This window comes from Anabas testudineus, chromosome 6, assembly GCF_900324465.2.
Source record: "Anabas testudineus chromosome 6, fAnaTes1.2, whole genome shotgun sequence".
Lineage (NCBI taxonomy): Eukaryota > Metazoa > Chordata > Actinopteri > Anabantiformes > Anabantidae > Anabas > Anabas testudineus.
The window spans coordinates 16,170,764-16,197,924 of NC_046615.1; the positions used below are offsets into that span (position 1 = coordinate 16,170,764).

The following is a 27,161-nucleotide window of genomic DNA, read 5'->3' on the forward strand; positions in this document are numbered from 1 at the left end:
TAGGTGATATATTGGACACACACAGGCCAGTTACTGGATGGAAAGAAATGTGAGATGGTGTGTGATTTGCATTGCTTCCCTAATGGCAAAACGTTGCACATCACATCATTAACTGTTCAAACTCAAAGAGAGAACAAGTATTCATTCTAAATGTCTCCAGCTAACTTATAATTATGATGATGAACAAAAGGCACTTGAAGGAAGGAGAGAGCCTTGAAAACAGGCAGGAAATGAAAATGGATAGGCAAAAATGTGAACATGTGGCTGACAAAGATTAAGGGAATGAGTGTGAGTGGAGAGTGAGAGGAGAAAATTGGAGAAAGTGCGCATGAAAAATTGCAAATGGGGACAGATGAAAAGTAGACAGTATGTGAATGATATAAGGAGGGAGGAAGGAGAGAAAGAAGATGAGAGGATGCGTTCCATCACTGCTTTTGACGGAGGGGCTGATTGGTGTTGCTGTGCCAATGCTGAGCTGCTGAGAAACTGGTCATTGATGGATGGCTCGTTTGCAGGGTGATGTTTATTTTGTCGTTAATTTGCATATTTGTATGTATTTGTGAGGTGGTTGGCTTCTGCTAGCCAGGATCAGTCCGCATCTCAATATGATGGATCTGGCTGTCTGACAAAGTGGACAGCTTAGTGACAGGGACATCCAGCCGACACTCTGTGCCCATGACGGATGGGCTCAGGCTAACACATGGGCCGATTAGAGATGAAATCCGGCTGCACCTTGACCTGTGGAGGAGGGGCAAGAAAGGGCGTGCTGCCAAAAATGTAATCATGCACACATTTAACAGGACTCATGTAGAAATGGAAACATACATGAAATTCACAATAATGAATCTTTATTTCTTATTATGCACAATTATGCATTCAAATCCAGGTATCCACACACTCATCCATCTCAGGATTGAAGGTCGACTGTCTGCACAGTCTTGCCGCCAAGCCAGATTGAATGTCAGCCAGAATGTCAGACTATGAGAGATGGCAGCTCATCATGTCAGTATTTACAGAGACGCTCTCATCGGTTTGTTCTTGCTGAACAAAGCCTTGTATTCAAACCTTTGTGTTCTCACAAACACAACACTAACAGTCCCAGGAGAGCACAAGTGTGCTTCCACACTTCCTTTCCATCAGTAGGATTAGAGGGAAAAACTGAGAAGGAGATACTTCGTAGGGAAAGATGGAAGGTAAAGGGGAATGATATAGAGAAAGGGTGGTGCGGGGAGGAGAGAAAGGGCGAGGAAAGAGGTTCCCATGGGAAGAGAAGCTGTCAGTCCCTAGGAGACTTCAAACGCAGTGCAGCCCTGTGATCAGCCTGCTCCCTGGCTCTCTGCTGACAGCTCCCTGACTGCGCCGCTTAGACTCCTTCATACACGCACACAGATACACACATACACCCACATATACACTTACTTGCTACCATAAGAGCTCTCACACTCACTGACTTATCCACTCATAGCACAACACATTCAAATTCCATTGACATACACACACTTATGCTGATTCTCAGATTTAGGATGCACATCTGTGACACACTGGCTCTGACAACCATCTCTACAATAACCTTGAACAAGTTCCCCCGTTACAAGTTGGTCAAGGACACCCTGCAGTGCCAAACTGTTGCTCCTGAACTATAAGCTGAACTGAGGCGATGTGGTGCTGGCGGTGGTGGTGATGATAATAATGATGATGACTTATCTAAGCCATTACTCCTCCTTTGCTCAGGGCTGAGGCACCCAAAGGCAGATCCCTCCTGATGATGAATTCATTAGTGCAGAAGATGAAATGAGTTCTCAGGGGCAGCGTTATGTATGGGAGCTGATTTGTGTTCTCTGCAGCACAGTGTTAGATCAGACTTGAGATCAGCTGGGTCGGCTTGTTGTAAATCTTCCAACTTTGCTGGTGCAGGACTTGCCCAGCCTCTTCACTCAGACTGAACCTCTGTTCTCTTCCTCCCATTTCCTGGCATGTCCTCCACTGACACACACACACACTCACAATGCCTGGAGGCTGCTAACAGGTAGCTCAGCTCATTTGGGTATTCAGAGTCCAGAGGAATGGACTACATGACTCGATTACCCATCTCAAGTCACGTAGCTTCTTTTGATTGACAACACTTCCTTAGAAACATAGCATACAAGGTAATCCATTATTAATTTAAGGTAGTCCTGCAGAAGACTCTAGACTGGTGCATTAGAGTTGACCATACATCCCAACAGCATACTGTAGGTCTTGCCTCTGAGGTGTGATGGTACAGTCGACCTGCTGGGGCACTACACCTGGGAATTCAGTGGTTCACTTAGTGTTCACCAGCTCTCTTTGAAAACAGTCCCTTCTTTGAACTCCCATGGCTTCACTAGGTGTGCTTACATTTGTATGTGGTATTCAGTGTGTGTGTCTATGCATGCGTGCATCTGTTTGCGTTTGTGAGTGAAGGTGTTCATTTGTATGCACATACTGTGCATTTGAATGCTTTTTCTTTTCCTTGCTGTATTTTTGCATCCAAATGTATGGTAAAAATGGTTCAGGGTGACCGAAAGGGCAGAAATAAAGAAAAACAGGAGCTGGACTGGCTCTGATAGAGATTTCAAAGTGATGTGTGAGCTGTTGGGCAGTTTTATTTTTTATTTTTATTTATTTTTTTATCCTGCAGGAGAGAGCAGCAGGCGTAGGCTGCTTCTCCCATGTGTGGTCTCTCTTGAGCAGAGCAATGTTATTTTCTGCCATGTAGAGAGGTTGGTTACATGCCAGAGAGAACGAGAGAGAAGAGAGAAATAAAGATAGAATAAAGACAGAGAGAGCTTTGACTCAAAGACTGCTCAGTTTGACATATTTCTGTGAACACTAGTGGGTTTGCATCATTTCAACAAAGAGGCAAGCTGACTTTGAAATGTATCTTTGTTGTGTTGTGATATAAAACTCCTTATACTCTATACCTTCGCATGCACCTTGCAAGTGTGTGGGCATCTGTGAGTTTGGTGTGCAAACAGAGATAAAGTGATTTTACAAAGTGCATGCCATCCAGGCAGCACTCTGAGGTCTATTCATATTTAAAGTTCCCTCATAGAGAGTATTACAAACCGTGGTGCTCACTTCGGAGTCTGTGCAATGAAGAAGCTTAGTGGTTCTACTGGTGTCCTGTAGGATGTAGACTGGATCTGGCTCTCCAGCCTCTAAAAGCCTCAGGAATGCTTCATGCTTGGCCCATTTTCTTGATCTTATATACAAGTTATACGTGAGCAATTCACCCAGATCCAACCTGACCCATATTTTGACTGAAAAAATAGTTGATGACCTTCTCTATGTTTCACCCTTCTTATGACTGCTGCCATGATTAGTTCACTGCCTTCCAGCACTCCTCTATCAGACCAGGCTATAGCCTCCATCATATACACATGTAGATTCACACACATACTGTACATGGACACAAATTCAAATACAACACAGACACAAGGTGGTCTTGCACTGGCTCCTCACCTGTCGCCACAGGCCTCTATCGCTCATACTTAACATGTGTGTCAGGACAGAGCCTGCGAGACAGCGGCCTCGCTGGTTTGTTTGTTTGCTGTGTTGACGGGTGGCGAGCAGGGACGTGGGTGCAAGAAATTAGCACAAGTCAAATCAGATTAATTAATCCCCGGCTCAAACTATTAGCTGAGGAGTCATGTTGAATTAAAAATCAAATTAGCCCTGGCGCCTGCCGGTAAAGCTGTGGTGTGCCAAGCTACAATGACACACCCGCACAGAAGGCAGCCGCTCATGGGCTTCACTGATGGATGGACGTAGGATGGATAGAGGGGTGGAAGACGAAATAGGTTCTCAATGACTAGAGGGATGGGGGAAGGGGAGTCAAGTGACTTTGCCACCCAGTGTGATAATCTGGCGACATCACTGGCTGTGCTCCACTGGATGCTGCTCCACAGGCCTCACACCAGCAGCACTCAGCAGTCTAAGCTCTGTCAGTCCCATTAGGTCTTTCTGTAACACCTCACCCTGATGGTTTACATAATACACGCACATCTTGAGCCAAGACCTGGACCCAGTATTAAACAGGAAACCTTCTCTTTAAAACATAAAGGGGAGGGAAAAGGAAATTCTAAATAAATTTCATTCATCATTTTAATTGCTGTGCTCTCAGTGGCAACATTACTAATCATAAGTCTGAGCAGGGAGGAACTATGATAAATCTATTAACACTTAGTCACACGAGGTAAAAGTTTTAACCAAATTGTTACTATAAATGTCCAACCTGGTGCAAGGTTGAACAAAGTACATGTGATCATTTTCATTTCATATAATCCAAATAAATTGGTTTGAATCGTTGACCAACACAGTGAACATAATACCCAATGTGTAACAGACTGGAATTTAACATCGTACAGTGTATTCAAGAGTGTAAGTGGAAGGTATGAATTCAAAAGCATGTATTTGTTTATACTGTGAGTTTGCAGCTATGTGAATGTGTCTTTGAGACGGATTACAGGGCTGTGCAAAGGAGTAGAACATGTAGCTGGGTTTAAGACCATCTCTGTGAACACTGGTGGTTTTGCATCATTAATTCAGAACATTAATTTCAATACTGACACACATTAGTTCAGGGGGTTATGATATTCTATATTCTTTATTCTATATTCCATTTATCATTCATGCTTGTACATGCTTGTAGCTCTGGATCATTGACTGCAGCGCGCTGCCTCAAGTAGTGAGCTAAATATTTTACTTTCTTCATATTTGCGGTCTTAAGTTATTGGTTATGATATATTTGAATTATTACAGCAATATGAGCAATTATTAAATTGGTAGTGTAGTAAATAATTCAAATTATTTTAGTTTGTTGTGTACAGTAGTTTCTCTCTTTCAGCAATGGTTAGAGCCATACTGGTAGCTCCTACAGTGGACCCTAGCTTTGTCTGTCTATGTGTGGGTGTGATGTGTGTGGCCTTGCATTCAGGAGCTTATGGATGATGAATGATTGATGCTGTGAGATACAATGGAAGCCTAAATGAAAGAGCAATTGTTCTGTGAATGTATGTGTGTAGGCAGAAATTGGTCAGGTGCTAAGAGCGTGGATGTGAATAGCGAAACGTTATTCATGCACAAATAGCTTCTTTTACTGAATATTCATTCATATCACGCACACATGGAAATAACAAAAGAATGTAAAAGCATGCTACAAATGCACAGTACGTTTCTCATGTACACTTGTGCATGCTTACCTACACACATGCTGTATGGAGCTCGGCAGACCTCCAGGTGTTCTTTGCCTCCCCAGTTCTTTCATTCATGTGGCAAACCCCGCCCTCTCACTTTTTCCCACAGAGTCTCTTACCCCTTTTCCCCTGACCACTGGCATCTTTCCCCACCCATATTAACACACAGCTTCGTCCTGGCACTGCTGTGCCGGACCCCTGCCATCACCATAAAGCTGCCAACTTGTTTCCATGGCAGTATGATTGGCAGGTGCTGAGATGGATGCCCCAAGTCGGGTTGTCATGTGCCGTGAGTGTGGGGAAGAAGGGATGAATGCAGCAGAACAAGCGGACACAAACACATACACACATAGCATGGGATCATTCAGCAGTACAAAGCGTATGGGGTCCCTACTTGGGCTGTCAGTTCTGTTGTGATGTATCATTTATGTCTCCATTGTGTGGCCTTCTCTTGAAACATGTTGACAGAAGCATTATTCAGGCTTTTGGCAGATTCCCATACATTCACAGACTTTTAATAACACATGTTAATGCTCCAATAGGTTTATGACAAGTTTTAAGAATTACCACATGAATTATGAGACTTTAATGGCCTCGCTGACAAAATTATCTGGGCTGGTATACTTTGAATTTGATGACTGCTTATAAGGCTATTATAATGTGCGCCTACACTGGAGGACAATAGATGTGCAGCATATGCATGCATAGAGCAATGCATGCACATGCATTTAATATTCTGTGTGCTTGCTTTTGTATGTTTGTGTATTTATGAATTTGTGTGTGCCTACCACCAATGGCGTGCATGATTTTATAAATAAGAACTGCTCCATTGAAGTGAAACCTGTATTCTTTATTTACTTGTATTGGATTTATCCTTAATGGAAAGGAATCAACAGCACCTCGATTTCCTAGCCTTTTAACAACAGAATGTATTTGACCTCGGCCTTCCTGTCAGCACTTAGTAACAGAGAGGAGGAAATAGCAAATCTTGCAGGAATGATGTGTTTAAAAGTGTTGAAGCTATCTTAGAAATCATGTATCAGGAATGCACTGCAGTCGAATCAAACAAAGACACGTCTCTCAAACTAATAGTTTCCTGTTGCTCCACAAGCCAAACAGTGCTGAAGGACAGTTGTGGAATGGCTGCAAACTCCAGTATCAATTTGGTACTGACCAGATGTCAAATGGTTTGCATAAACTCTGAACGATTCTGGTAAATGTGCACATTAATTTGAATGGCGCCTCTTGAATCCTCGCAACTCCGCCACAAAGCCTAACTATCAGTTCTAATGCCGGTTAGACCAGCTCCTGCTGGTCCTACAGTGTGAAGTCGCTGCCAGGCTGAGCCACCGATTGCCCATCTGCTCCATCAGGGAGAATTCTCACTCCATCTATTTGACTTGTTTTGAGCTTGGCTGTGGAAAGCTCATTAGCTTTGCAAAGTGAGATATAAAGACAGATAAAAATGCAGTGTCCAAAAAGAGATATGTTAAAGAGGACACAGACAGATGTGAATTGAAGTGTTTACATATTTACTAGAGGACAGACCAGACGGAAAGGAAAAATGTGGAAACGTCTTTGTTACCGGAGACATGGGGGTATTGAATATGAATGAAGAAGTGTCAGTCAACTTCCCACTTTCTTTTTATGGTGAAATTTAAAAATTCACTGCAAGTACTAGCAGAGATTGATGTTGGGGTGAAAATCCTACAACCAGCATGTGACCCTTAAAATCTGGACACGCCCATTTCCTGCGTTTCTGTCTATTTGTGAGAGTTTGTGTGTGGGCATGGTCGACAATGCATGGGCATTTGTGTGTACGGATTTGTGTGTGTGTAGGTAGGTTTATATTTATGAACCATGCTCTGCCCAGTCATACCGTGGGAGTTAGCAGGTCATCTTCCCTTACCATTAATCACCGCCGACAGCTCATAAGTGCTAAATCTGCATGTGAAAGAACTGCGTGCGCATGCATTTGGACCTGTGAATTTGACTATGGACGTGTGGTTGCAACAGTGCTACAGGATGTGGCTGCTTACTGAAATAGAAGTGAGTTCTGATGATATTTATACATAACATACAGCATGACTGCATGCATCTTTGGTGGCGTTTGTACCGCAGCAACAAATCCGGTGACTGGAAGCTCAACTGCATCAGAAATTGGACAAAGTGAGAAAAATGGAGGTGAACAAATCACAAAATAAGAGTAGAGAATAAAACAAGCACATACATTAAAATATTATTTCTGTTTCACCACTGAACCAGGAATGCCAGAGCTTTTTTTTTCTTTTTTCAAGTTCACTACAGCTTGTTGCTTCACTACAACCTTTGGGATTTGGATCTCACTGAATAATAGTGAATTTCTCTCTCTACCTCTCGCTCCCTATACCCAGACATGAAAGGGACCAGTTTTGTTATTTGCATTTTTGTGCCTGAGTGTATTTTTCAAGTGGGAATAGAAATTCTGAGTAGTGTCGAGTCCCATCGCTCCCATGTCCTGGAGTGCATCAGTCTGCCTTTTCATCTTCACCCTAGCCTAACTGCTCTTTGCTTTCTTTTAGCCATAACCCCAGTTCCTCTCTCTCTCTCATTCTCTCTCTGCACGTCTGCCGTGTGCAAGTTTCTCCTAATGTTCGGCCAGTTTTTGTTCAAGACGTTGCATTCTGTATGCACGTTCCCTCGATTCAACATTTGTTTCTTTTGCTCTTTGGCTCTTTGAACGTGTTTCAGTAGCCACGGGTGCAGAGTTTTTGTAAATCAGAATTGACTTAGTCTGCAGTTGTTGTTGAGCAACAGCATTGTAAATACTGTAAATACTGCTTTGAATGATTGAGTCATTGTCTTTGTACTTCTGTCCACACTGGCCACAGCCCTTTACTTTCTCCTTCTGCTATCACCTCTGCCCAAGCTGACGTTCAACTCTATCACCACACTTCTCTCCATCTGTTTGTCTTTGCAGCTTTCCAGATAATATTTCCATTGCCACAAGAGCTAAGCTTCTATTATGTACATCTGCAGGGATTCTCAAATTGCACCATGGCAATACACTACGAATTATGGTGCTTCTCCATCTCTTCTTCTGCCACAAAATTGGACAGCTATTTCCAGAAATGTTGCCTTGGCTGGCTCGGCTGTGGCACTGAATTTGTGGTTGGTAGCAGCAAGTGAATTGCTCAGTAAATGGAGGAGAGATGTACTGTACTGTATGTATATGTCATTGCATGCTTCCCCGTGTGCAACATAAGACCAGCCCAAACAATTTTTGCTGTCTGCATGTTGACAGTAAAAATTAGGGATCTTGCTTGCGAAAACAACAGTGCTGTAAACCAAGACAGTTATGTGTGTTTATGTGTTTCCATGTGTGAGTGTGTATGTGTTTGCTTTGGAGTAAATCGTGCCCATTATGCAGAGACGTTGTAGCCGAGGTGACTGCAGAACAGAAGTACTATTTGCGGGTGATTACATCTCAGTCTGTTGTTGCACACCAGCAGCTCTTTAGCATGGTATAGGGTTGCTTTGCTTGACGCTTTGTGTAAATCTGACACATTAGGCCCACATGCTGCACGCACTTGCACATAATGGCACAATATGTTGTTGCCATGTGAAAACCTCCTAAATCATTTAGCTTTGATTATCCAGTTTGATCTCCAGTTAAAGAGTTAGATGAGGTTCCTTTTTTCTGCTTGATAGGAAAGTGTAAAGCATCTAGGTTTAAAGAAAACCTTAGCAAACCCTCCAGGGTAATATAAATGCATGGTGCTCAATCCTGTTTTTAACAAGCTTGTTTTTCTTAGTTTTTCATCCAACAGCAATGATAACTAGGTTTGTTTGTTTCTGCCATAACACACACACATCAACAGAAATTTGATGCAAGACTACAAATGAATAGATGCACAAACACACAAACACACATCTGGCTGAGTCAAACAGAAAACTCTATGGCGCTGTCGACATTGTGTGTATTTATGGATGCAATCTGTGAGGTCAAATTTATTACTGTCAAAAATGGGCGTCATTATTTCTCTTTGACTAATTAGTTTTGAGCCACACACATACAGTGGCGCACACTCACACGTTCTTTGCATATTGATTCGCACGTCAAATTCGAGAAATATTAAAGCGCTGATGTTATTAATCATTGCTGATTATGTTTTCAGTGAAGCGAGTTATGATTCAGGAGGGGTAAAGCTTGTTTGGGAAGGTTATGAAGCCACAGCTGTGAGCACATCTTCATATTCATATAGCACCTAACGTTCCTTTTTTTTCAAGGTGATGATGTTTGATCTGTGTACACTAAATCACACCATGTTCACTTGGTGTTGTAGAATTATGACAAATATCCAGATGATCTTTTCTGGGACAAACATACACGCATAGTCTAGCTTTATATTTATTTGTAATAACTGCTGCACAGTTCGGAGGCATCTTTGCCAACTCTACAAAGCCGCTCTGTTACAATAAATTATTGAACTGTTCCGAATGTCTGAGAGGTGATTGATGAGTGCAGCAGTATGCTGCCCTTGCCCTCTTTGATATGAAGGAAAGATTGTGTGACATGATGTCATTCCATCGGTGCGATCACAGCCGGACACAGACCCTCATTAATAAGAGCAGTGTTGGCTCACGAGGGAAGAAAGGGCTGAGGGGAAAAAAGGGAATGATGAAAGCAGAGAGGTAGTGAGGAAGAAATGCCACCTGTAATGTCTTATATTGAACACAGTGTTTTCCACAGAATTTGACTTTACCACTGTGGGGTAGGAGAAGTGACAGAATGACATTGCAACACACTATAATGAATTTACTTTACCAAGTCTTAGTGCAAAAGATGCTCAGTATAAATTGTATAAATAATATGGTTTACTGTAGACCTGTACATATCAGAGGAAGACCATGTCAATAAAAAAAGATCAGAATCAGGTTCTTCAGTGTTCAAAGCAAGTCGCTATTAAAAAATAAGACGTGCAAAAGTCAGTAGACTGTTAAATACAGTGCAATCATGAACCAAATTTGTGAACATTCAAACAGGGACATTCTGAAACTTTTGCAGGACCAGCTGATTCTGTTTTGAGAGTTTTTGCAGCTAGATCACAGAGACACACAGTCCTCTCTGATGGATCTGAGGTCTTCCACAAACTCTTAGCTCATGTAGACAATCTTTAGCTACATACAGTGTTTTGTGGAAGCCTGTCTTCCCAGCAAGTTGAAGAAAACACACTCACTGACACAGTTTCTGTCATCAGTCTAAGTCATGGCATTAACAGTAGTTAGCGACAGCTGATCTGAGTAGCTGGTCATCCTTGGGCGTCGTGCCCAAGTAAAGTCTGCTTGTGGGAAACACTGACACTGGTCGTTGAGTATCTGGTGAAGTTTTTTGGCCAGTCAGCTTACTTTCAGATTTCTGCTGATTCGTCTGCACCAGCATGTTCACAGGCAGCCTTTGTTTACTAATGTGTATGTAGCGCACTGCATAAACTCTGCAGAGTCCACTGTCTGTGGAGAGCAAGCCGAGCAAGGGTGCAAAAAAAGTTCAGACGTATTGAAATTTCACCCAAGCTGTTCTTAATTTTGAAAATCTAGTGCTGGAAAACACACAAGTTGCCTGCCACAAACTAGTGTTTCTAGTGCAGGAGGTGATAAATTAAATATGAACCTTTACACCTTACCTGTGTTTTAAGAATTTGTCTTCAGGTGTGGTTTGTTGACAGCAGCTTATGAAAGCAAAGGTTAGAAAGCCCACGAATGGGCTAAATACAGAGGTAATGTAACTTTAACAAAGATAAAAGCAGATATGAGGTAGATGGTGCTCTAAGTGCCTACTTGAAGATTAGAAAAACATTAACATTACACATAGAAGATAATGTGCAATGTAAATAATAGAAACACAAAATATAAAAATTCTCCTTTGGTCTTTATCTCTCATTTACCTTGTTTGTCCTCTCTCCTTCAGGTGTAATGCCAGAGCGTCAGTTTGGTGGAACCCAGTTTGTTTGCAGCGTCGTGGCTTCCCACGTCAGCCACCAGCCCTCCACCAGCTTCAGCTTTGTCTGGATTGCGCCACCGCCTGGCACTGGCTGCGTGAACTTCCTGTAAGTCAAGAGAGAAACGGGAGGAAAAGGGTCTAAGAGAGAATGAGGCAGAGAAACTGTATATTAAAAGCTTTGTGATGCACAGTAAAACCTGTGTGTAACCCTGACCCTGACATGAAAGGTGGGAACTGTAATGCCAATTAATGTTGTCCAGCTGCATATTGACCCAGTGAGCCTGAGAGAGGCGTATCGGCTGACATCATGGGAGCTGTAGAAAGGAGGTTAGAAGGCCATCCTGTCAGCCAAAGCATGCATGATGACTAGAAAGAGGGTACACCAGGGACACAGATGGCGTTTGTGCTTGTATCCGCATTACCTTGTTTGACATGGCCCATGCAGCGGCAGGTGAGACTGAGTGTGTGTGTGTGTGTGTGTGTTTATCCTGCTGAGAATTAATGGCGATATCTCCATCATTCAGTGGGCTCAACCACCGTTTCATTGGAAAATGTGTGAGTGTGGTTGGTCAGAGGAAACCATCTCGGTATGGGGGCTGTGATAGAGACCCACACACACACACACACACACACACACACACACACACACACACACACACACACACACACACACTATAAATAATATTAAATAAAGGATTAATAAGGAGCAATTGTTGTACTTTCATGTGTATGAATACCTTCACTTAGGGGCTTTATTTTAATTTTTAGTTTATTGCAACATGTTCAAACACAAGTTATGTGTTTATGTACTCGAGTACATGTTACTCGCTGTGCTTCCCTCAAGTTTTCAACTTGTTTGATTGGGAAAAGATTCATCTTTACATGCTTGGGAACAACCTTGGTCTTTCCCTTTTCTCATTTTCATCCCCCCTCTTCCTCTGTTTCATCTTGCTCTTCATCATTTTCTCCATCTCTATCTGTTGGAAACACCCTCTAACTCTCTTTCCCCCTAGTTCTCTTGGCTGGTGATTTACAGCCCCATGCTGATAATCAGTCAAAATGCAATTAGCAGCTGTTGCTGGAGAAGCGTAGAGGGAAAGGGAGGATTCTTCCCATCCCCATGAAAAGTCACAGCAGCACATTATAAAGAGAAATTTATGTTTAGAATATTATATTTTTAATTCTGACTGGCTTAATTCTCACTCTTTGATATTAAGAACAGTCAAGTGTGTTTTTAAAATGAAATGTAAACATTATTATCATCCTATGCTTTTAATGCTTGGACACTCAAATCAAACTGCAAACTAATTTAACCAGCCATCCTCCATCACAACTTGAAAGAAATGGTAAATTGCACATCAGTGTTTCATAAAAACCACAACTAAATTAAACATTTTGGCAGTACTTGCAAAAATCCCTTGAATTCTTGGAGGGACCCGTTAGAGTATCAGACTTTTATGGACCGAAAACGATTCAGCTGGGGAATTTGCTGAAGTGGAGCTGCCATTTAGACAATATCCACGGAGCCAAACAGATTTACTGGCTTTTTTGTCTGCCAGCAAACATATTTACTGTTGAGCGTGTGTCAGTTTACGAGGATTGTGCGTTTCCTCTTTTTGTGTGTGTCGATGCATGTGCTGTGTGTTTGCATGTTAGTGTAAACCACGCAGCAGGAGTGTGCTGGCGCTGATGACAGTGGGGCTGGCAGGGGGCCACAACTGTATGACAATAGGGGGTCCCTGTGGCTGACCTTATCAAAGTCAGCCAGTCACACTCCAGCTGGCTAAAGACTGTTTCTCTCTCTCTCACTCACACACACACACAACACACAACACACCCTACACCCTGTTCCACTTCAGAGCGCCCATCTCCACCAGTGTGTCTTCGTCTGAAGAGCTGCTCTCTTATGGTTCAGTGGCAGATTCAACAGGCCACTCTGGGTGGATGATGGACTTCTCCAGGATTTAATTGTTAGTTTTGGTATCCATAAGTTTAGTTTGTTTCTAGCAAATGTTTTACTCAGTGTAAAAGTTAATCAAGCTAATCCAATAGGGCAATATGGGTGTAACAGAACTTATGCTTGTCTCGTCTTGTCTGTACAAAATGTAAATAATGCTGTGTCCTGCCCTTGCTCGTGGTACACCTGCTCCGATTGATAAAAGGACCATTTTCCACAAGCGTTGTCCATGAGTGTTTAAATTAAGGCCACAGACATCTGATGTCCTTCACAGAGCTGGAGCCAGTCTGCTACTGCATTAATATGGGGCCTGTGAGCACTTTTATGGGCGCTATTGTGGGAATGTTCCTGGTAACAGATCACCAGCAGGAGTGTGATAGAGTGCAGTGACGTGGGCATCCAGAAAAACTCATTTTCTGGGTGGTTGTAAATTGCCGAAAGCGAAGGGAAGGCCTTGGAGGAGAAAAGGAGAGAATAGGAGACAGAGGAGCTGAAGGAGTATGGAGGACACACACACACACACACACACACACACACATTTATGACCATAAGAAAATCCAGATGATGTTGTTGAAATTATTATTAGAAAAATTTCCAATAGCTGGTCTCAGCTATTGAAATACAAGAATAACACCTTCTGTGTTTTGTATGATTAATTCTTTACATATACAGTATGTAAGGGATTTTGAGCAATTGCCACAAAATACAGAGATATTGCTTTGTAAAGATGTTACATTTGTTTGTTTAGATTAATAGAAAATAAATTGCGTTGTATAAGTATCCATCAGTTGGAGGCCTAACAGGATACACTCAGGGATGTATCGCTGTGCATCTATGCTGTCGACCAACAGAAAACCTTCCCTAGTTATAAAATGCTAAATACACTCACTTGTCATTGCATAAGACACCGTTGTGGCCCACTTTTTATTGTTCTTGCTCAGACTAGGCAGTTCTGAGTGTCTTAAAATGCTTTGCTGCACTTGACAGAGGTGAGAATGGTTAATAGACTTCTCTGGTGAATTCAAAGATGTACTGGTGTGTCTCATCTTTTCTGTGTTATTAGTTTGCTTCACTTCAGCCCTGAGGCTGTACAACTTGTGTTCAGTGTGTTTGTGTCTACGTGTCTTTATTTAGTTGTGTGGACAAGTTTAATACCATTGTTGTGAAGGCATTTTGACAGCGCCACAAAATTTCAAGGGGTAGTTTGAAGCTTAAGACTTCTGTTTAAGATTAAAGCTACAATATGGAAGTTAAACTAGTGCTAGCATGAAACCATGAATCAATCCACTCTGCCACATCCAGCTCTCCCTAATTTACATCTAAAACAGATTATTTGGTGAAGCTTTTAAACAAAGAAAAAATAAGTATTTTCTGGATTATTTTCCTTTTATACATTAATAAATCTAAATTTGCCAACAGGTAAGCTGCTCACTCTGCTGTGTGTGTACTGCCATAAACAATCCTCCGCCACTTCCATGACGTACACGTTCTACTGTAAAATGACTGAAATGGCTAAAAAAGACAATTACCAAGCTTTAACACATCAGTATTTATCCCTTAAGTCAATACACTTTAATGAAAACAAGAATATTACCATTTTTATACTTTCATAAAACTCTCAGATCCCTGCAGGGTTTTTTTTTTTTCACACACACAAAAACAAAACGATTTAAAAACTGTAGCTTTAAGGCTGAAACTAGAGTTAAGTAAGGGTAAGGGTCGACATTGGGGTTATTTATTAGTTGTGATCGATTAGGTTAGGTTAAGGGTCTAAGGAATGCATTATATGAATGAGTGAGCTGCAGACAGATAACTGGGGTTGTATGTGTGGTATGTTTTTGATCTGTAGTGTTTTGTACTGTCTCCCTGTGGGACTCAGACAGCTGCTGGGTTGGAGATTGCTTTAATTACTGCATGCAAGGCCCCCCTCTTATAAAGTGTTCTCCTAATGACACGGATGTCTGCGGACCAAATGGCACACCGACTATGTCATGGCATGCTGTGTACGAGTGTGTGTGTGTGTGTGTGTGTGTGTGTGTGTGCATGTGTGTATACATACATTTGTTTGTACATTTCTACCTGTGGTTCCTCTGTGGACTGCCAGGATGATCTAAGTCACTTGCCGAAGCAGGAAAAAGAGTAGGTTGCACTCAAACCCTCTTGTTAGCAGGAATTGAAAATTGAATGTTTTTTCTGCAGTAATGATGCTGGGTGTTGTGTTGAGTTACTGATAGTGCCATCTGTTCAAAGTGGGCAGATCTGTATGAGCATGAAATTTGTGAACACACAAGACTGTATTGTTTAGTATATGTGTAGTTTGTTGCTTTTAAAGAAGGGGCATACCTTAAAGCGCTTAAGGTATAAGATGAAGGTCACAGGTCACAGTAAAGTGTCTACCCTGTACAGTGCCTTGAGATGACTTCTGTTGTGATTTGGTGCTATAATGGTTAACTATTAACTATAAATTAACTATATATGAATTGAATTAATAATAAGTGACTGTAGCAGGAAGCAATGATTTGAGCTGTGATGTACAGTACACGTTTTTTAGCAATGTGTAACATGCTGCTTTTAGGCATATGGCTAAAAATAAATGACTATCATCATCTATGGCCCTGGAAACACATATCTATACATTCACTAAAGGTGCAGGTCTTTTTTTTTGGAAACGTGGCAACTTTTAAAATCATAATGTGGCCTTAAAGACATTCAGTCCATTGATCTTGACAGGCAGGTTGATGGACAGCTTGTTATACCAGTGACAGGTCAGCGGTCAGAGTTCAGACATCATGCTGACAGATGACCTATCTGAGCTACTAATTTTTCCTGCTATTAGTCTTGTCTATTGATTTCCTATTATTCAAGTCAATCTTTGAGTCTATTTAATATAAAATCAGTGATTAATGATTTCCCCTCATCATTAAAGTTCCATATTGGCCTGTGGCTCTATGATTCACTGTAGACATGGGGCCAGGGAACATTAATTATTGGTTTTGAGTATGGCATTATACATATGGAAATATGGGAAGTAGTGTGAAAGATGACAGAGGACATAAATCCGACGTACTTTTTTCTCCATAAACCGACTAGAGCTGCAAATCTGACACAGTCCACCCATATAATTCCACTTTTCATATATCACACATTCACATATACGACAGCATCTCTTATATCTGTCATGCTCATGTGCCTTTAAAATTGATCAGTTTTTTAATTAATTGTTAGAAGCAAACCCCTCACACATCACAAGTCCTGTTGCTGTCTCTGGATCCATGATACTGTCTTATTTCCCAAGGGTCAGTCTGTGGATTCTGTAATTATATACATACATCTGTGTACACACATGTGACACCCATGCACACACAGGCACAGGCATAGGACACATGGGTGCTCCGATCAATACTACCAGAGTGTGGAGAATTGAGGTGGGCGGAGGGGTGCACTTGATTTTAAATGCAGCAAAATGAAGCATGTTCAAGGGACATGGGCCCCGAACCAGATGTATTTGGTGAGAAATTATTTCACAGCTGTTCTTGCAAATGAGAAGTTTTTAAATTTTTTTCAAATATAATAGTTGATAATAATAAATAATGATTATAGCTGTTTTATATGTAGATTTAAAAGAAATCAGTTATTGTTTGGAGGTGAATCAGTGAGGTGAGTTTGTTGCCTCTGTTCTTTTTTTTTTCTTCTCACATATTTACTCCGTACAGTTACCAAGGTCAATTGCTTTTTTTCTGGCTCTATACTAAGCAGTAATTGTGCTTCTTCTGGTTGTATTCAGAGGCGTAACTCTGCCTGACCCTGCGCTAACAAGCAGGTAATTTGCCAAACAACTCCCAAATCCCTCGTCTGTGGAGCTTCATTAAATTTGCATGTTCTTCAAGAGCCTTTTTCAATCAGTTAATTTAGGGGCAGAGGGAGGGTAGACGGGGTAATGTGATTCCACAAAGACAGTCGCACCTTCTTAGACCCCGATAGATATAAAACATCAAGGCCGGGTTTAAATCACGAAAACCTACTTTACATCTAAGCAGTATTCCTGATCTGTGTTTTTCTGGAGATGTATGACATGTCGAGTTCTGCCTCTCTCTCGTTCATTGTCCTGTCTTTACATTTTCATCCTTGTGTCTCTCCATTCCTTTACACCTTGTCCCTGATTGTGCTGCCATTACCACAGCTGGTCCTCAACATGTGAGATAAATCAACCAATTAAGATGTGTTATTTTAAGGGCTAGGTCCAAATGCACCAAATCAGTACTAGCGACTGGAACGGCACCGCCACTAAAACTCCTGATATTAATCATGATTACCAACAGGCCGAGCGAGCTGGTTGAGAAAATTAGCTTTAAATTGAGAATCAAGAGCAGGATGCAAGACTCGTGAGTTAATGTGTGTGTTCTTTACCCTCAGATGTGATAGTTTGTGTGGAAAGAAAACCATTATCCATGGCCTTGTGTAAAAAAGGTTACAAAGGTTTGTTTGTGTATTCTGGATTCAGTGCACATTCCTGTCTTTGAGATAGTAGAAACTATATTTAACCGCATCTACATGGCTTTAGGGTAAATCAGCCATTAGTGTTCGCCGCTGTGTGTGTGTGTGTATGTGTGTGGTTAGCAGGGAGCTGTCAAGCTGCTGGCTCCTAGGGGATACTTATGGCCGACAGCAACATGTAATCTAACATGCAAGACATGCTTGGTAATTACCCACTCCGGGCTCTTTCGGGAGCTCTTTGAGTGACAGCCTGTCCATCTGCATACATGTTAAAGCTCATATATGGCTTGGAGTGTGGGTGGACTGGATCCCTGGCTTCACTGGTATGCCTCGCTATTTGGCAGATTGTGGACATTGAAAGACAAGGCCATCTAACCCCCCACCTCTATTCCCACCGTCCAAATCCCACCTCCCTTCCCCCTCAATTTAGCCATCTCTCTCTCTCTTGCTCTGACAATCCTCTTTTTCTTTTTCCTCATCTTCACCAATCCCTCTCTCTTTCCCATCTCAGATTTGCTCCTGCAGACTAATGAGAGGAGAGAGGATGACACTTATTTCACAAGATGAATGATCCCTCGTTTGAATCGTTGGGGAAAAAAAAAACACATTTAGGCCCTTAATTGCCCCCCCCCCCCTCCTCCAAAGAGAGTCAAATTAACATTTAGAGGTTCAAAAAATGTTTTGTGTGTATCTGTGCTGTTCTGTGTTTGCATGTGTGTGTGTGACTTCCTGAGCGGAGACGGTAATGAGAGACAGGAGCCGCTGGAGTGTGACAGCAGGACAGACGCTGGTGTTGCGCTGCACCGATCACACACTCTTGATTGTGACTAAATGCCCTTCCCTGGCTACTGTTTTAATGACATGCATCCTATTAAGTCACACATAGTCAGACCACTCATTCAACGTACCAACGTAGTCTTATTGAGTAATAAAGCGGTTTCACCTTGTACTCAGAAGTGGTGGCACAGTAACTAAATAAACAACAAACGCTTTAAGTAAATTACTTATGTACAATTTTGTGCTCCTTGTACTTTGGACAGTTGCTTTTAAGATTAAGATTTATAAATAAAACATACTTTATAATTAAATAAAACGAGTTACAAGTGGCTGCATTTCCAGCTGTTAAAATATTAACTGCCTTTTGCATGTTTATGCATCAGTAATAATGACCAAAAATGTAATAATGAATAATCATAAAACCTTTGACAGTGACCATTCAGCTGTATAACTAGTACAAGCTTTTTGTTCTGCTTACCTAGCAGAGGTCCGTGTGTGAGGTCCAGTGTACTCCTTAATCCAGCCTCCACTCTTCTGGCACTTAACAGAATCTGTTTAGTGAACTTGGGCTAAGTTTGTTTAGTAAATATTTAAGGGCCTTGTTCCTACATCCCCACCTGTTGTTTATTTATGAGGTGAGATGAACATGTAAATGTCTTGGCACTCGTAAAAGGCCCGAGTGAACGAAGGAAGGAAAGAAGAAGAAGAAGTAAGAGAAAGAAAGGGTCTAAAATGGATGTGAGGATCTCTGTGTCAGGCGCTCACCATGTCCTCTCCTCCCTTCTACTTCTAGTCTGTGTTAAAAAGCACATTATTTTGACAGGGTGCGGCACAACAAGTAAATAAAGTGTCAGGATTTCTTCCATTAACATTGACATGAATGTGAGATCACAGTAAAGACACTAAGTTTCTCTACGTTTACTCAGATAAGGGAAATGCTGTGCATTGTTTGGATTCGGATACTACTGTAACCATAATAATAATAATAATAATAATAATATAATAGAACTATAGAACAGTGTCAAGAAGTGTGTCCTTTCAGAGACAAAGAAAAGAGAGCAGGAAAAAAGCCCTCTCACTGTATTTCCACATGTGCCCTTTGAAGTGATTTTCTCAGTGAATGTGGGTGGCACAGATAGTTCTTTGTCAGTGTGAGGTTGCTCAGATTTACAAGCTACAGCTGATGTTTTTAATTAATACCAAAGACAAATTACAACATTGAAATTTAGTCTGTGCCAGACAGATGAAACAAGACTCCAGCTGCTCTACTCTCCCCCTGATGGACATGCAGTAATAGCTTGCAAGCAGTCAATGAGGGAAGCATGTCAGCTGTAACATTTATCCTGTATGCTTTTCATTTAAATCCAACTGCAGCTCTTCTCCCTCTTTGTTATATGTTGGGATTATATGGAGGAAAATGCAGGTTCTACTGTAAGAGGGGTGCCAGACCTTTCATTCATAGGGACACCACTACTGCACACAGAGCATTTTACTGCTGCCACTAAGTGGAATGAGATATATAAGCATCTAAAACTTTATTTTGTCCCAATAACTCATGAAGGACTAAAAAATGCTGCCACCTATAAACCAAGTAATTATTCTAAATCTTCCACCTGTGTCTAGATTTTGTAACTATCCTGTTTCTGGAGAAAAAAAAATTGCAATATTGTTTCTCATTTATTATCATTAATGGTAATAGCAGTAATAATTGGAGTATATGTTCTTATTCTACTGTGCTCATCCCAGTATCGCTCAGCTATTGCACAGCAGAGCGGATCTGTTTCTACACTGCTCCAGTGCAATAAAGCATTTCTCAGTATCTGTCTAAAAGATCCCGCTACACACCAAGCCATTTCACCCTCTTAGATTTTTAAAGATATCTCCATTTTCAGATGAATAATGCATTTCACAGTCACCAGAAGAAATTCATACTGTTATTGCATTCCATGCATATACAGCAGCTTGTAATATACAGTTAGATTTACACTGGCATGTGAGGAAGAATGATAGTCTAGGGAGCTGGTGACTATGAATGATATTTGATAGCACACCTTTTTATACCATATGAGCACAAAAATGTTGTTATTAATAGGATAAAGTGAAGAGGAAATACTCTGGTCAATACTGAAAAGATGATTGCTGTGTTTTCCTAGTCTGATGACATACATCTGAGAGAGTTTCTTCTTTTAGTGCAATGTCAAATTAAAATGAACTTCAGAAAATGTCCTGTTTTATGGACTGTAAGATGCCTGAGCATATTTTGGTTTAGTGGGAAATGGTGCCATCTGTGCTGGATTAATCTTCATATATTAAGGGCAGAGTAGTTAACTTTCTTGGTTGTGCTGTTTGTGTTGATGCACTCACTCTCCTTCTCCTCTAAATTTCTTTTTTTCTTTCTCTCAGTGCCACAGCAACACATCGAGGACAGATCATTTTCAAGGATGCTCTGGCCCAGCAGCTTTGTGAGCAGGGAGGTAGGTACCTCGGACAACGCACGTATACAGCTTCCTCTTTGGTGACACGCTCATGCATACACTGCACTTGCAGACACAGATATCCTTTGCTGCAAATATTCAAGCACACATGTTCAACAACACCTATATATAATATACTCCCATCTCACCGCCTATTACTGTCCATCATACACAGTACACATAGTCAAAAACACAGTATGCACACTCTGCTTCTTCACTGCAGTCGTGGAATTGCAGCACTTCCTGGCTCTCTTTCTGCCTAATGAAGCAGCCAGAGACTGAGATATTTGGATGTCCTATATTGCCAGCTTAATTTCAGCTTATGCTAAACTCAGCTTCCCCCTTCTCTCTCTCTCTCTCTCTGCCGGAGATTTGCGCTTTATGGAAGTCACTTTTTACATCCACTTTCTGTGACAGCCTTAAGTAGCTATTGACAGACAGTGCAGTCCCACTCTACATGCTGAGTGTGTATAATTGCTTGTTTACAGAAAAAAAGCCTCTTCCTAAGTCAAGAACTTCTTCTTATAGATCAAATTTGACTTTAATGCTGAAAGTGGAGAAGTACACTCACTGCTCCTGGGGTCTGTTGCTAAATGTTTCAGGGAAAAAAACAGCAAGTGTGTCCACTACCAACACCGCATGCCAAACAAAGTGTTCAACTTCATTTGGAAGAGACGCAGCACAAAGCCCTCCGAGCGACAAGACTCCTCTCCTCTGTCTCCTTGCCTGAAAGCTCATCCTCTCACCACCACTGACACACTGCCCCAGTCTTCTCCCTCTGCACATGAAATATCCGCAGCCAGCCAACAACAGTCTCTTAGTAGCTCATTGCCAGGCCCTGCAGTATCACGCTAGCACACAACTATTTACAGCAGACAAGCTGGAAAGAAGAGATTTAGACTTTATAAGACCTTGGACAAGACGAGTTGTGAATGGGCACAAATAGAGAAACCAGCAGTGAGGTAATGTAAAAACCGTAATCTAGAGCGAACATGTGCAGGTATGAGAGTGTAGGGGGAGGTGAGGTGGGAGTGGTGGCAGTGATAAGGGATACAAAGGAAAGATAACCCTGGACTGTAGAGCTATAAATAACTGGTGTCACTAATGACAGTCTCATCTCATTGGTGAAGGAGAGATGGGAGGACAAAGATGCAGGAACACACTTTCTGTTGCTGAACACAAAATATTTGAATTACAAATTAGGAATAAACATACTGTGCACAGCAGAAGGCAAAAGGAGACTTGGGAGAGTTGGGAAAGGAAGAGGCTGACAGAGGAATGCATCTGAATATTACTGGTCTCTGGACCCTTTAACAAACATGTTTATCTTGTTAAGCTTACTAATTTTTCCTTTTATTTTTTTCTGAACTCAAATCTGCAACTTTGAAAGATCTTTGCAGATCTAAAAACGTTGTGAAACTGGAATTTGCAAAGCTGACCGATATAAAAATACAGCTGTTTAATGTGAAACAACAAACTGATGTTAAACAGACTGTGCTCTGGTGCATCCAAAACTGTGTTACTGTTGAAAGAAGTGTGATAATGTAGAAACTGACTCTAAACATAAATCCTATTTGTTCATAGCTCCCTCAACAAAGTCAGACTTAGCAGCCGTTGAGGCTGAAGCCTGTAAACTTTTCCCTTCCAGTGGGATCAAATAGGCCACGTTCCCAAATCCAGCCACAGAATGGCAAAGAAAGTGCAAACTGCTCAGAGCAAAGTTACCCCAAATCTCGGCATTAGCATTCACAGTGGAATAAAAGATATGGGACAGCTCAAGCCACTTCAGAAGTTCATATGCTTAAGACTATGCCTAAGGAGCTTTGAAGAACTGGCGAAATAAAAGCTATCTAAAGCAGGGTTATGATCCATAGAGGAGAGGGAAGGAACAAGGAAAACAGGCAAAGGATGGAGGGAGGGAAACGCAAGGCAGGGTGTTACAATAAGATGACAATCGGTGTGATCGACTGAGGTGAAGTCTTTAAGAGTAAATGGGAAGATTAGCCAGGGAGCTAGAAGGAGAAACTAAGACTGGAGCATGAATTTTAAAACCTGGATGGGCGGTAAAGAGATGAAGATGAGAGAGATCCTTCAAACAAAGACAAATGTAAATAAGAGATTAAAGGATAAAGGAAAAGAGAAGACATTTAAGTCTTTAACACATGCAGCATTTTGCTTTTCAATACCAGAAATTCAATAACAGTTCATGGAGACAGGTGTTTGTTTTATTTCCTCTCTAGTGCTCCTAAAAACCTGCTAAGACATAAGCAGGTGCTGGATTTGTGTGTTGGTTTAAATGTTTGTACATGCGTGTAAGATAATTTGTCTATCAGGGGCATACCTGGTCCCAGACACATTGCTCCCCTCCGAGCTCTCCGGGCTCCTTTATGCTGTGCCAGCACACTTTTCCACCTAACTTTTTTCAGTTTGCTTTGATCAACACCCCATTACTTCGTTCAGCGGCCTGTACGTTTCTGTACATTATCGTACTATTCCCATATTTGGTTGTTATTTGTCGATTCTGGAGGCAGAAATAATGGGAGTCTGACAAATGCTGCTGCAACAGAATGAAAAGCACAATATAACAGAGTAGGTTGTGGCACTAATCAGCGCATTGCCACATTGTTTGGACAGGCTCCTGGTGGTGCTTTAAAGCATGACACAGCAAAATGGTTTCAATGCCGTAAGAACAGTCGGGACAGAGGAAAAAACAGAATTACATTGCTGCTCCATTTGAGTGATCATAAAAAATCCTTATTAAGATGAGAGGAGCTGAGGTGTGGAATGAGGAGCGGTATGGTTGGGCTCCGAATGGGCTCTGATCAGTGCTAAAGGGTGGAGTGGTTGTGGGTGCTGAATGGCGCTGCAGGTCGTCCATCAGCTCTATCTCCAAAGAGCAGGGCCAGAAGTCCCCTCATTTCCAGCAAAGGAATAAATCAGGTCTTTATGGGCCTGGCCAAGTGCACTGCACCCCAGATGGATTATTAAAGGGACGCATAACTCAAAGAGGCCACTGCTCCCTGAGGGACGCCTGATCATAGGGCCACAGTGGAGGGACGGGTGGCCTCCCCTCTTTCACCTCCTCGCCACCCACTTAGTCTGTCAGCCTCCCCGCTTTCCTGGCTGAACGCCGGCTTGCCTGACATTCCTCATCTGTCACCAGCAAGAAACCTTGAGAGCTCGCGTCTATAACTCTTTCCCTCTTGCATCCTGGCTGTCTCCTCTGGCCTCTTCGCTCTTCTTCATTTTTTTTTACCTCGCCCTTTTTTCTCTTTTGCTATTTTCCATGTGTAATTTTTGTTGAAAGCACTTTATTTGCTCAACTTCAACAGGCAAGGGATATGTGGAATAACGTGTGTTGTGTTTTTCTCCATCTCCAACACACTGACAGCCAAGAGAAGTTTGCCAAAGAAACACACCAGGCAAGGTATATGTGGAATAATGTGTATTGTGTTTCTCCCGATCTCTCACACACAGACAGTGAGGAGGAGTTTGCTAAAGAAACACACCAAGCCAAAAACTGGGTGCTAAATGAGCCTTCATTTTAAGTCTTCATGCTTTGAGACAGTAGGCTGAGACATCACACTCCTAATTTTCACAGTTGTGAAGAAAAACGTGTGCCATCTTTGCCTCGTATTCCACCTTCACTAGGTAAAATGGAAATTGAAAAATAATGGTGAGTCTGACTTCTTCACTGGCCTCCTCTCTACTCACCTGTGATTATTGTAATGATGCCAATTGAAACGCAGGCAAAGACCCTGGTTTTCACAAAGTGGAATGAAGTGGCTGCCATCTGACCTTGCAAAACCACTGCTTTTTATTTATTTATTGTACAAAAAAACAACAGTGTCCTGGTGGGTCAGTAATTGCAACCACCAGTTAGCGGAAACTCAACTTCAAACACGGTTCATGTCATCGAGGACGTGAGTCAGACGATGGGAAAAATGGCAAATGAGTGCAAGAGAACAAGTGAGACTGGAAGAGTGGGTGCAGTTTACACAGTGGAGAGAAACGGAGGACAGAGAGGAGATTAGAGCAAGAAGAGGGGGAGAAGATTTAACATGACTTGTGCCCTGCGCTCTTTGTGCTGAGATGTCTGAGTCTGCCAAAGCTTATGCTCACTTAGCTCTTTCCAAAATACCCCAACCCTGCTCCTCAGCACCCATCCGACTTTAGTCCCAGTGTAGTTTATTGAGAACCCCCTCCTGTTTTTGTTGCGTCTGTTTATGTGCGTGCACGTGTGTGTGTGTGTGTGTGTGTGTGTGTGTGTGCGTAGCAGAGATACAGCAAATAAGGTTGGGTCAGCTGTGGAAGGAAAGGATGTGTGTGTGTGTGTGTGTGTGTGTGTGTGTGTCTGCATGCTTGTGAGTATAAGCCCTGGCCAGGGAGATACAGGCATTAGCAGAGATGAGCCGCTAATAGAGGAGGCAGTAATTGAAGTCTTTAAGAAAGTGAGAGGGGATTAATCCAAGTGAAATGAGTGCCACTGTCTGCTCACGATGTGCAGAGGGTAAGGCGGAGGGAGACAGAATGCGTGCGGATGTTGGGGTGGGCATGAGGGAAAGATTGTGATAGAAGGAAAGTGAGAGAGACAGCAGGAGAGTGTGATGAAGCATGGAGAAAGAAACTGTAAATGAGGCTTTTTTGGAAGCTTGAAGGGATTATCCACCCAAAAAAAAAAATCTTCTGGGCCTTTCTCCAACCAAATGGCCTCACTAGAAAAACTGAGCGTGATTTAGAGGGGTTTCTTTAAGAGAGAAAAGATTTCAGAGCGGAATATTGACCAAGCATTTATTAGGGTTTGTCAGTTTGAGAGGGTGGATTACCAGGAGTTTTAGTACTTTCTCTTTTCAGGTTGATAATTAACCTTGAACCATGTTGTTTCCATTTATTTATACCTTAATGAGAATATTAAAAAGCCACAAGAAACATGAGAGAATTACAAATGCTGGCATTGATGCCTATTCAAAACATGTTTTGAATTAGCACACATTGGGGGATTAGAGGGAAGGAAAATACAGAACAGGAGGGATTCATGGGAGGAAGAAGGCCACTTGATCTACGTTTAACGGGTTTCATTGTTGAGCCCGAGCTCTGCAGCATCACGGTCCGCCAGAGCAGCAGCAACAGTCGCAGCAACCACCCAGCTCCATCACACCGGCCACTAAGACTCCAGCTTTGACAGTCAGCTTGAAACTTTCACACCGCTGACAGTGAATAGTAGTTCCACTTCTGAGAGCCCAAACAAAGGCAGCTAACGAAACTGAAGCTTGACTTCCAAATAAAGACATTTGATGAGCAACTATAAGAAACCTCTTTTCAATAATGGCTTTATCCCCTCTTGATTCAGGTTCTATTGTTTATTTGGAGATTTTCTCAAATGTACTGTAAACCCGTCCCTTAGAGGAGATTTTAAAACTACTATAAGGTTTAAAAGAAAGTCTTAAATAGCTGAAATAACTTAAAATGAAAACTTTGGACTGAGTCCCTACTGTGTTATCGTAGTGCGTCTTATCAGGTGGGCAGGCTCATCATGGATGGAGAATACTGCAGCAGATTATCCTTCTCTTCAGTAAGGCTGACTTTAAACACCCCACCTACCAGAGCAGAGGAAAGAGGCTCAAATGGATTGAAGGGTGACATGCTCACTGAGGTCAAAGCCACTGTGCCACTCAACACTGACTGATCAGAAAATAAGGTTGAATTTAAATTCCCTAATATGGTGAATATAGACGAGAAATGTGCTTAACAAGACAAAACAAAGATGTATAAGCTGCACTGTCTTCAATGTTCTCCCTGGCTGAGTCTGAAATATCACTGGGTGTCTTTTACCAGTGTGTTAGTTAATAACGTGTCAAAGTTAATAAATATCTTTAAACTGTAAAATTGATCAAAACGCCCCAGTTAGATTTATGATGTCTAAGGTTCACTTTGTTCTACATCTTCCATCTTTCCAAGTCCAAAGGTTACAGCCACACTCTGCAGCTTAATGACAGTTTGCTAAAATGTGGATGCAGGCTGTGTTCTGCAAAGTGTTCTCACTAATTTAGTCAGAGCTACAAAGTGTGGCCAGTGTTTTCTGTTTAATACCCATGTTTGATTCATTAAGTCTTAGCAGTCGGTACTCCCCTCCGTTCACCTCCCTCCTCTTCTCAGAGCTCCGTATCCCCTGGGAAAGATGGATGGTTGAGTTTGTTAGCAAGGCAGCGGCCACAGATTACAGCACACAGGGGCCTCTGGGGAGGATGACGGTTAATTGGCAT

General features: G+C 41.9%; 1 protein-coding gene across 1 annotated transcript in view; it reads left to right on the forward strand.

The window, feature by feature from the left end:
- The window catches only part of reln (reelin), an 82,615-nt gene that overhangs the window by 22,735 nt on the left and 32,719 nt on the right, over window positions 1-27,161 (forward strand). The window contains 2 exon segments of the mRNA XM_026365754.1: window positions 11,164-11,302; window positions 20,828-20,898. Coding sequence (XP_026221539.1) covers window positions 11,164-11,302; window positions 20,828-20,898 — 210 coding nt within the window.